This window comes from Mercenaria mercenaria, chromosome 19 (assembly GCF_021730395.1).
Source record: "Mercenaria mercenaria strain notata chromosome 19, MADL_Memer_1, whole genome shotgun sequence".
NCBI lineage: Eukaryota > Metazoa > Mollusca > Bivalvia > Venerida > Veneridae > Mercenaria > Mercenaria mercenaria.
This window is the reverse complement of record NC_069379.1, coordinates 10,767,174-10,779,285: the sequence shown is the minus strand read 5'-3', so window position 1 is coordinate 10,779,285 and position 12,112 is coordinate 10,767,174. Positions and strand designations below refer to the sequence as shown.

Sequence of the window (12,112 nt, the reverse complement as noted above, 5' to 3'; positions counted from 1 at the left end):
CTGTTACTAAAATGTATAATGGTTTTTAAAGAACGTTGGTCATTCTAGTTTCTAATAGATTTGTATTGATTAATTCTAGTTGCGAAGATAGTTTTGTTATTTCATTCCAGTTGCGAAAACAAAATCGTTAAGTTGGTAACCATTACACAGATCATTTGTCCAAATTTATTTTAGAAAAAAATATCTACTACAATGCATCTGTTTAATTTTGTCGTTGAAATATAGATGACTATTTATTAACAATGGTCTGTTACGTTAAACATCTTTAACCGCCTCGATAACCTAGTGGTAGAGCGTCCGCTTCGAGTGCGGGAGGTCGTAGGTTCGATCCCCGGCCGCGTCATATCAACGACGAGAAAAAATGGTACCAGTAGCTTCCTTGCTTGCGTTCAGCATTAAAAGGGTAAACTGGCCTCTTCTGTCATACCCTCGTGGCGATGGATTCCATCAGGAATGAGGTGTCGAGAGTGATTAATATAAATTGTAGAACTTCCTTTACAATCGACCTAAAATAAATTATGTATAAACTAAACCTCAATAAACGTATAACTGGCGATAATATGACCTGGTATCCAAACTAAAAATTTCAAAATAACTGTGACTACATAACCTTTGATTGTGAAAGCAAATACACATACACATTTAGTTTTAATATTTTACCAAGTTCAGTTGATAATACAGTTGGTGGGGATCTTTACATTCAATGACAAGATATTTTAGGGAAAGATGCATATAGTATATACTTAAATCTCAGTCTCTACCTTAAGATAATTCGTGTCTCTCAGTAACTCTATTTCTAAGCCATAAGAAAGTTTATGTCGTGCAAATGAGAAAACATATCTTTAGAATACTTCCAAATTCGGCTTTTAATCATCTTGACTATTAATCCACACTCCCAGCTTGATGCTGTATTACCGACTTTGACTGTAGGTTAAGATCAAAGAAGTATATTCCCTTTAAAACTTGAGCCTACTAGACAAAACAATACATTTGTAATTATTCCTAATCTTAAAAATCAGTGAAAGTAGGGTCAGCCCGGGTGAGTACTACCCTTGTGACATTTTGTTGTCTTGGCCAATACAGATTGATGTCGTACAATGTCGTAGCCCATATTTGAGCCGTGCCATGAGAAAACCAACATAGTGGGTTTGCGACCAGCATGGATCCAGACCAGCCTGTGCATCCGCGCAGTCTGGCCAGGATCCATGCTGTTCGCTTTTAAAGCCTACTGGAAATGGAAAAACTGTTAGTGAACAGCATGGATCCTGACCAGACTGCGCGGATGCGTAGGCTGGTCTGGATCCATGCTGGTCGCAAATCCACTATGTTGGTTTTTTCATGACACGGCTCATATAATTTTATACATAAACTGTCTGTGGATTGCACTCCATCATGGTTTGAATCATATATTGAAATTATGTTTTGTGTTAAATGTTAAATTGATATCCGTTTGAGGTTTGTTACCTCTACCAAAACTGAGTCTGCTATTATTCTGCTTGGTTGTGTTCTGTGCTACAAAAACACATCAGTAATATTTAAGTACCGTGTGGCGGCTGTAAAAGTTCTCCCCGCAGTTCCGTACTTGGATTCAGTGTTGTTGTATTTTCTGGTCCTTCGGGATTTCTGAGTCCATTAAATAGAAGTGCAATAGAGTTGCGCGAGCGCGAGAGGTGTTGCACATTTCGTAACGGCTCAAGAAAAGACTCAGTGAAACAGAGTCTGCTATTATTTTGCTTGGTTGCGTTCTATGCTTTTGAAAGACTTTTTTAAAACATTTTATCTTTTATTATTTGTCATGTTTTTTGGCCTTCCAAATAGCGGAGTCAATTCAATTTTCCTCTGTATAAGATTTTCACTTAAGCTTGAGCTAGTGAACATGAGTGTATTCACATGTTTTTGCCTCACACGAACAAACTTCATTGAACAGCGTTTGCTATATTTCTTTTTAGGTAGTTCTATATTTCTAAATGATCTTTTTATATATAATTTTCAAATTTGTTTGACGTTTTAAAGAAAAGGAAGATAATATACCATGACAGAAATATCGAGTTATTATCATTTAAAAATAACAAACAGTCGAATTAAAATTTGTTCTCCAATATTCCGGATGTTGATACATGTACCTTTGACATCGTCAGAGAACGCATTTGCTTCTGTGCTAATTTTATATTTATAGATGTAATTGTACCAGTTTCAAATACTATATTTTTCAGGGACTCAAAAAACTAAATGATTTTAATTAGTAATATTAATAATTGAATTTTTATTATTCATATTTATTTTATCCATTATTGAATTTAATCTTCAACTCAATGCAAAAAATGGATAACTCCATTGACTTAAATAAGGACTTATTCACTTTTTGCGCTAAAGAGACGAAATGCTTGACAGGTTTATCAACACATTATTTTCGTTTTGCCATACATGAAATTATTGACGGCCGTGGTCTTCTGGGTACGTGCAGCTTCCGATGTCGTGATTGTTGTTTTACGCCTTAAGAAAGGAGTGTTCATTTGTTGAAAGGCAACACCATTAATTTTATGGGCTAAGTCCGATATGAGCTATTATGAAAATTATTCGAAACTATTCAATAGTAGACTTTTCCTCAGGGCCTTAGTGTATCTTAAATCGAACTTGTCCTCATTGTATCACTTCCTCAACCGATAAAGAAAACTTACACCATTAAGACTACTGCAGTTTTCCTCGCAGGCATATGTTATTATTATGAAAACAACAGCAATAAGGATTTGAAATATCTTACAATGAATATACGGAATGGTGTGGGCTTAAGGATTCGTGAATGAAATCCAAGTAACTCAATGGTCGGCCTTCTGTTGTGTCATTCTCGATTTAAAACTGATGTTAAGAAAAGTTTACGTTGTTCATGCCAAAATGTCAACAACCATTTTTTTTTTGTATTTGGTCGCTATAAAGATAGAAGTGTTGTTAATTATGTTTTACTGCGAATTCTGTTTTAGCACTTTCTAATGCTTGAATGTAAATAATTGGGAAATAGTTCAATATTCAAGAATTTCTTTCCTCGCTAATTACAGCTTTGGTGTATATATGACTAGAAGAAGCGTTATTGTACTGGATTAAACAAACGTGACGTGTCTGTTTTTTTTTCAATGCATTTGGCGATACATTGCTTAGGACAGAATATTAGATAAAAAAGCTATTTGCAATAGATATGGATAGTTTAAATGTATTTGATAGATCTACGGAGTTAATTCAGCAGAATTTCGGAATGCGTCGAGAGGCGATCTTCTTCTACCGTTGAAATACCGGTATATATGTATAAGATCTTGTCTCTTCTTGTGTTTTGTAAAAGAAATATACCGTCATAGAGCACTCCAATAACAAAAAACAGTGTACTTTTTTCTACTGCTATTAATTCATGCTTAGGTTACTAATTTTCTATACAGATCTTGTTTACTGTGAAGGGCAGTAATTTCACTTAAATCGGAAATATTACTTCTAAAAATGATCAATTTCTTTACATACTTTATTTTTTCTTCTTTTTTAAAGTGACACTATATATAGGTCATACTTTCCACCTTCAGCCCCCATTCTGTAGCTGTTACTGCTACCGCTGTCCCATTCAACATCTACCCAATGTGGAGTGCTATCCCACTTTGTTATTGTTCCAGCTGTATGGCCGTCCTACAAAAGCAAAATAACGACAAACATGTAGAAAATCCATCATGAACATGTAATCATTAAAACGGTTGCCCGACTAGATTACATGACCGAAAGATACAACACTATATGATCTATTGTGCGAGATTATACATATTAACTCTTATGTCCCTGCTGAGGTTTGCTCGCTTTAAAATACATACGTTCAGCATATCAGATCTCTTTTATACCTTATGAGGCTAAACATGCGAATTGGTCCTTGGATATTAACAAAATTCGTACAGGCGCAACCTGTCAAATAATATAAATAAATGTAGATAGAATAGCATCAAACCTGTTCACCCCATTTCCAGTCTTTGCCACGGACAACACGTGTTATATTAAAGCGCATGTATGTAACTATATCTGGTCCGAATATAGCAAGAACGCTATTACCACCAATGACCGTAGTAGGTATAACACCAAATGTTGTGGATTGAAAAGAATGACCCGTTGAAGGTGTAGTTGTAGTTATATACGGAGATTTACTTGATCGTGTCGTTGCTGTTGTTGTTGTTGTTGTTGTTGTTGTTGTTACAGCTGTTGGTTTTTTAGTTGTCCACATTGTGCTTTTAGTAGTTGTGGGTAATGTTGATGAGGTAGTTTCAACTATTAAATATACAAAAACGCGAATTTGGACAGTGTGTTTTTTTGTTGTTTTTTTTGTTGTCCAAATGTGTCATTTCTCTTATAACGTATTTTACTAAATAGAAACCTGATTATTCTCATTTGTAATTTGAACACATGTTTATACAAATACATGTTACAAAAATAAAAAGCCTCTGCCCAGACATAGTCAATTAACTATATATTTTGTTTTCACTTCAATGGAAGGATTTAGACATAGATGTACAAACTTACATATTTTGTGAAATACAAATTAACCAAGAAGGAACTTGAAACGAATCATAGACATGTAAAATGTAAAACGGAAAGTTTATTTACTAAACGTACAGGATTGTTGAATTATTTCATGTTAACGAAAACAAATGATAGCAACAAAAGTGTGTTATTGGTTCCAAGGGTTTCTGAACTGTGGTTCCCGTGTTTTGAAGTAAAAGATGAAATTTATCCGAAATAACTCATACCATTAAACTTGAATCTTGAACATGACAAATCTGAAATTTCGATACTCAAAGTAAAAGAAGTCTCAAATGAAACACATAAAAAATATATTACATTTGAAAAAGTACAAATTATTTACAGCAAAGTTTACGACATATGAGCCGTGCCATGAGAAAACCAACATAGTGGCTTTGCGACCAGCATGGATCCAGACCAGCCTGCGCAGTCTGGTTAGGATCCATGCCGTTCGCTAACAGTTTCTCCAATTCCAATAGGCTTTAAAAGCGAACAGCATGGAGCCTGACCAGACTGCGCGGATGCGCAGGCTGGTCTGGATCCATACTGGTCGCATACCCACTATGTTGGTTTTCCCATGGCATGGCTCATATAATGAACAAATGAAACTTGGAATAGATATTAACTTTTAGACTAATGGCGGCAAGTGATTCTGCCTTTGCGACCAGTGCAGACCAAGATCAGCCTGCACAGACGCTAAAATGACGTTACGTTAACGTGCGATGACGTCAATGTTTTTGTTGTGACCAAGACAGAGCGCTACTGTATTTTGTCTACTGTTTTAGATTAAGGGCATTATAGAATCGAAATAATGTATTGCAAAATCGTGCTTTTTTTAAGCTGATACACCCAAAATTGTTTATATATCGCCAGAATAATTCACACAGGTTATTATTCCGTGAACGTAAAACCTCTTTCCGTGTATTAATAAAGTTAAAACACGGTGTTTTTCTATACATCGTTTCTTAAAGATATACATACCGGCAAAGGTATTGCCAGATTTATGAGCAGTATTGCAGTCTTTGTTACAGAGGTCGTCAGAGCAGCATGCCTCGCAAATATGTTGTTCTGTTGTCCGTGCATCCATTTGTTTGTAATCTGCATTTCTTCCCACTAGTATAGAATGGTCTTTTTCCTGACAGGACTTAAAGCAATAAGTAAAACATAAGATGGCAGTGAGCAGCTTTGAGTTATGGTCCCGGTCGATTTATAGTTATCATTATTTAGGTAACCTTTTTTAAAAGTATATAATTAGTAATCCTTAATTACTTAAAGTTAATTCTTGAAGAAATCAATATGAACTTGCGTGTAGATATGAATATCAGAGTACTTGGCTTCATTCAGATCCATAAAGTCTTCGCCAAAATCTACACTGAGACGAATGTATGTCATGTGTTGCAAATATGAAAAGAAAGACAAATGCCAACATTTCCCTGATTTTAAGAAATGGTGAACGTAGGTTTCCAGATTTGATCCCAACGATGTAAATTGAAAGTTTCATTTTGAAGCACACATTATTGCTATATCATAAAGCTTCAGTGTGCTGCTAATTAATACAAATGGAAATCTTTCAGTATTCGGAAAGTATTTCAAAGTTTAAACCAAAACGCGCACCTGCCATCCTAGAGTATCAATATGGAATAACTGTACTTTATGATGTTTTCATTTTGATAAGTATTCATGAGTTACATCCTAAATTCAGAAATACGCTATTATATATAGACTTTTCAAAAGTATATCTAACACACACTGACAAAAATAAGTCCTCCCAAATCTTTCAGCAGATGATTACAATATTTCTTACATGCGCATTGGTACATTGAACTGTTATAATCGAGTCTCCAAATTCTACTGTTTCTTGAAATAGGCACATCTGAAAACAATATCTAAATATTTCATAAAGGTAAACACCATTTGTTTTGGCTATGAAAATGAGCAAGAAACAAATAAATAGTTAATGAAATACGATGAAACCCCAATTTCAATTTATTCAACTACATTTTTTTTTCAGTATTAAAAACAGCTTGTTATGAGTTTATAAAGTGTGACAAATATGGGCGCATCATATATAGTTTTACATCAAGTATTATTTCATCGTGAAAGATTGCTTTATAGCAAAGAAAGAACAATTAAAGTTTACATTTTATTGGATGAGGGGAAAGAAAATTGCGAAGGCCTTTCCTTACAAACTGCATTTACACTTTTACTTTTATTATAATTTTATTATCATTTCTACATACCTATATCTGATAAGCAAACGTTACAATAATGAGGAATTCAGTTGAAAAAAAAAAAAAACAGTCATAACATAACATAATAGAAATTGTTTAATGCAACAGCTTTATTCTGTACTACATGTAAATGATATATCTAGGGAGATCAGGGGCCGTACTCATAAAGCTCCTAAGGAAAAAACTTAGGAAAATCCTTAACTTTGTAAAATTTCCTAAACAACATAGCACAAAAGAAAAGTGTAAACTTTATAAGATTTATTAATAATCTTCATTACTATGCCAGACTCTATGAGACAATATTGTTAGACATTCCAAATATCTCGACGATTGTCCACAAAATGCTTTGGAACTTTTCCCTAAATTAGTCCCTTAGAGAAAATTTTCCCTTAGGAGCTTTATGAATACGGGCCCAGAAATGGTAACAGAGCAGTTTAATTCAGTCTGTTAATGAAAGGTTATGAAATGTGCAACATCCCTTACGCGCCCTTACGGCCATGAACTGAATTAAATGGAATTCTGTCATACAGTTTCCTCCATGTATTCCTTAATCCCAAAGAAACATCGAGTCGTTGTACATGTACGAGGGGAAATAATCATGTTTGTGGGAATTTTGTATAATACTAAACTGAATCATAATTCATCTGTTTCATTGCGGAAAGTTGATATTGTACCTTACGGAATCATAGTTTATCTCTATTTCGTTGTAGGCCCGTCCGCTTAGCTCAATAGGAAAAACATAGATCTATGGATCGCGGAGTCGTAAGCTCGGTCTTCTCTGTGACGATTTGATATAAGAAATTGTGGCTGAGATCATTTGATGTCAACCTCTGATTCATGTTGGGAAGTTGGGAGTTACTTGCAAAGAGCAGGTTTGTACTGGTTAAGAATCCAGAAACACTTGTTAGGTTAACTGCCCGTCATTACATAGTTTACATACTGTTGAAAACGGCGTTAAACCCAAAACAAACAAACTGTTTCGTTGCGTGAAGTTGTTATTTACCTAATGGAATTATAATGTATCTATGTAACTATTTAGTTGTGGGAAGTTGGTATTGTTACTAACGTATTCATAATCAATAGTTAATCTGCTTCGTATACTGCAAGCAAAGATATACATGTACCTCTCCAATTTTGCAAAAGTCTATGTTGTGGCAGTGTCGGCCTTCTCTATAAACTGAACAGCTGTAACAGACAGGGCCTCTTGACACGGGATAACCTATATGTGAAAGTACATACTAATCATAAAAAGACAAATATTGCTTATGGTGGGGGGTATGATGTTTGGGAGGTATGGAGTATTGCACAGTTACTGACGTCTAAAGAACTGAATCAATTATACCCAGTCCGCTACAATGTATTATTCTGTTGCGTAGGTTCTATGCTTCCAAAGGGTCCTCGTATATATGAGCCACGCCATGAGAAAACCAACATAGTGGGTGTGCGACCAGCATGGATCCAGACCAGCCTGCGCATCCGCGCAGTCTGGTCAGTATCCATGCTGTTCGCTTTTAAAGCCTACTGCAACTAGAGAAGCCATTAGCGAACAGCATGGATCCTGACCAGACTGCGCGGATGCGCAGGCTGGTCTGGATCCATGCTGGTCGCAAACCCACTATGTTGATTTTCTCATGGCACGGCTCATATTTGTTTCGTTAATTTTAGTTAACAACGCCAAGACAAATCTCTACAGCTGCAAAACTTAAGAACTGGATAAAGGTACAACTAGTACTACTGGCAAAGACAGATCCCGGGGTAGAATCATTATTAAAGGCAACATAATGAAAAAGAGGATAATTTTGACAAACAATTTGAACCTGCAGGTATTTCAAACTCGTTATGAAATACACTGCCAAATTGTAAATTAAGACTGCAATTGTATTACGAAAACGAAAGTGTGGACAGTTTGGAAACGTCAGATATGTGAAAATATAAAGCTGAAAAAGACCTAATTTCAGTACATGTACCACACACTAATGAACAATATAAATATATAGTATGAATAACATCAGCAAGTTTCATAGGAAATAAGAAAAGTAAGTACAACGTGAACGACCAGTGTGCAATATAACCTTCCTGACAATAAAACATGAACCATCACAAACAACTTGGGCGTGTAGAAAAGTTATTGTAGCAAAAATCAGTACACAAATAAAGGACAATGTTCACTTAAAGGGACTGGCTTCCAGATCGTTCGACAACAAAGAAAAAAGACACTTTTGAGATATAAAAACATTGTTGCTATATCTTTTAAGACAACATTGAAACTTACTAACGGACAGATAATATGTTATAGAAACAGATGAGAATAAGTTGGTTTTACCAAATTGTCCATTTAAAACTCAAACACGAGTTACAAAAGATGTTTTACTTATAAAACTTTATATAAATGGTACTTAACATGGTGAATTGGTAAATATTGTAGGAAAGCTTTCTTCCTAAGCAACCATATTTCGAGTGCCGTCTCATACATTTATTTGTTTTATTGATTTAGCATTTTCTTAACATTTAAAAAAGAAACACTCTTCTTCCAATATGTTTGTAAACCCAACTCATTTTAACCCAAAGTGGAGTAAACTGGAGTCCAGTCCCTATAAGCCTTAAACAGTATAAACTGTAAAAAAAATCCAATTAAAACATAAACTCATGTAACGTTCGCCATTATATTCAATTAAAATGTCATATTACCTGGCTCTCCACAACCTTCAGAATTGCACAGATCCGACTCGCAGCAATTTCTGCACGCCTCCGTGTTGCTTTTGTTTACGGCATGATTGTTGCTACATTCCTTAACATAATTAAAAAAGCATGCCGTAAGTAATTCTGTATTCATAATTAAATTTGTCTATTTAGTATTAACATTTAATTCTCTCATTCTGAGGATTGCTTATGTGTACAGCATGAATGTTTTTATACTTCTTAAAATGATAATAGAAGTACGCATGCAGTAAATATTGTTCGGTACAAATTGTCCTTACCTGTTTAAGATTTAAGGATTTTCAGAAAATACATGTTGGTAAAATATTGCTTTCTTTTACATGTTCTAAGTTGGTACCTACCGCTGCAGATACACAGCCAAGATTGTACACAAAGTCCCCGTAGTTGTTTAGCACCTTTTCAACTCCACACAACTGTATAAGATATTTTCTAAAGAGGATTTCTTTATACAGGAACATTTCAAGACTGCACTTTCTTGGACTTTATATTATCTAGTATTGTGATAAATTCTGGCCCTTTGCGGTAGGTGATAGCCCAACCACTTAGCTCAAAAGAAAGAGCTCAGGTCTACGGATCGCGTTGTCGTAAGCTCGATCCCGGGCAAGGCGTATTTTATAAAAGCCATTCTGTCTGAAATCATTTGCCTTCTACCTCTATTCATGCGGGAAAGTTGGCAGTTATTTGCGGAGAACAGCTTTGCACTGGGACAGAATCCTAGAACACTGGTAAGGTCAATTTTAAGCTGACCCTATGATAACATTATATACTGAAAATATCTTGTATAGCGATAGTCTTGAATGTCATCATAAAACATTGCTTTGCAAATAAAACATAGTGATACAAATTCTAAGAATAATGTTACTAATATCTGTACATGTATATGAATAACAACAGATATAAGTTCTGAGAGTTAGGTTCTGTTGCAGAAAATAAGATACAAATCTTGTTTAAATAACATCATATACAAATTAGAGATAAGAAGGGTAATGTTACTTTTTTTCTGGGCGCCCGCCCACTTAGCTCAGTAGGGAGAGCGTCGGTCTTTTGTATCATACCGAACAAAATTCAGTACATAAAAATGTGTAAAAATGTTTTTGATTCATTTAATATAACAGTTTCATCTTTAGCGCGGTAATCGCCTGTGTACACACTGAATAGTGAGTTCACTACTATATATGTGTACAAGGGAGGCAATCGTATGGCTAAAAGTTGAAACAGTTAATTGCCCTTATATGACATTCAAAATATCAACGCGGTCACATGACCTGACAGTCACTTTCGCTTGGGCACGTGTCAAAAAAGGTTGAAGATGTTTTTGATAGTTAAACCATCTCTTTTTCGGGTAATGGAATTTTATCATTGTAGGCAAAAGAGAGGTATAATAATGAATTATATTATTAACATAGACGGTTATAATATCATTTGATGACCAGAATGATATTCTTGATGCAGCCATTTTTTTCATAAAACTTTATACTAACTTCTCCTTTGAAGCAATCAACAACTGCTCGACAATGTCTTGGCTGATAAACACCATTACAATGTAGACATGTCAATGCCTCGCCCAAATAAATTTCTAAAGGTAAATGTTGCATTAGTATATCTTTTTTTTAATTTAGAAATATAAAATACACAGAATGGCAACTGGCTGTAATCTCGTGTGGTCTCGTGTCAGCGTTATCTAAGTGAAGCGTAAATATGTACCTTTAAAACTTCATTTAAAACACATGGTAGCTTCTAAAACAACATTAGTTTAATGTGAAATAGTGCTAAGACACAAAATACATGTACACATTTCTTACCATCAAAAAAGCGTGGTCATACGGTGATAATTAAGTTACCGATGAATAATTGCCCATGACATTCTTTCGCATACAAAATGGCGAGTGGAGAATGCGTCACTTCCGGTAAACGAGATCTCATTCAGTTTTCACGTTATCTTGGCGAGATTTGCTCTATATGCCTTTCAAGTTGCCGATCTATTTATTTTTATAGCTCTTTGTTTTTGATGAGAAAAGGTAAACTTTAATTACACACTCTCCTGCGTAAATGTAAATAATATTCAATACAAAGCATATATCTTCACACCTGTTAATTACTTTTGCCATGAAAGTCGAAAACGTGTTTAACACTAATGTAACAATCATTAAGAAAATATATTTACCTTCTGAAAATAGTGCTGTTACAACGCCGAGGAGCAGTATGTTTACAGTCATCTAAATAATATAAATAAATGTGATTCATATTAAGAGAATTCTTACATATGCACAATCAAAATTGTTGTAAAGTGTAGAGAGTTGCCTAATTAAATAAATATAGTTTGTGTTCCACAACATAATGTGAATCCTAATAAGTTAAACAACACTATAAACATAAAAACTATAAGTAAAGATCAACTTACTTCTTCAGTAAATAGTGAGAGAAATAATCCGATTGTAAACACTGTGAAAATGACATGTGCTAAATTTGTTGGAGAGATATATTGCCTAAATACAAGAAAGATGAAGTGCACTGTACTATAGTGCCTAGGTAATGTATTTTCAGTTGGAAGTACGGTAAGTGGGCTGTTATTTTATGATAAGAGTAAAACTGTGTGACACTAAGTAAGTTTTACAATGTAACAA

At 34.7% G+C, this 12,112-nt stretch overlaps 1 protein-coding gene across 1 annotated transcript; it reads right to left on the bottom strand.

Annotated features, from left to right (window-relative positions):
• Nucleotides 1-3,483: 3,483 nt before the first annotated feature.
• Nucleotides 3,484-12,021, bottom strand: LOC123542716 (uncharacterized). The gene is made up of 10 exons (XM_045328679.2): nucleotides 11,890-12,021; nucleotides 11,653-11,704; nucleotides 10,970-11,064; nucleotides 9,830-9,901; nucleotides 9,459-9,558; nucleotides 7,895-7,989; nucleotides 6,344-6,412; nucleotides 5,521-5,683; nucleotides 3,974-4,287; nucleotides 3,484-3,663 (listed from the first exon to the last, which is right to left on the bottom strand). Exons 2-10 carry the CDS (start codon nucleotides 11,702-11,704, stop codon nucleotides 3,523-3,525), a joined length of 1,101 nt encoding a protein of 366 aa, XP_045184614.2. The 5' UTR covers nucleotides 11,890-12,021; the 3' UTR covers nucleotides 3,484-3,522.
• Between the last annotated feature and the right edge of the window lie 91 nt (nucleotides 12,022-12,112).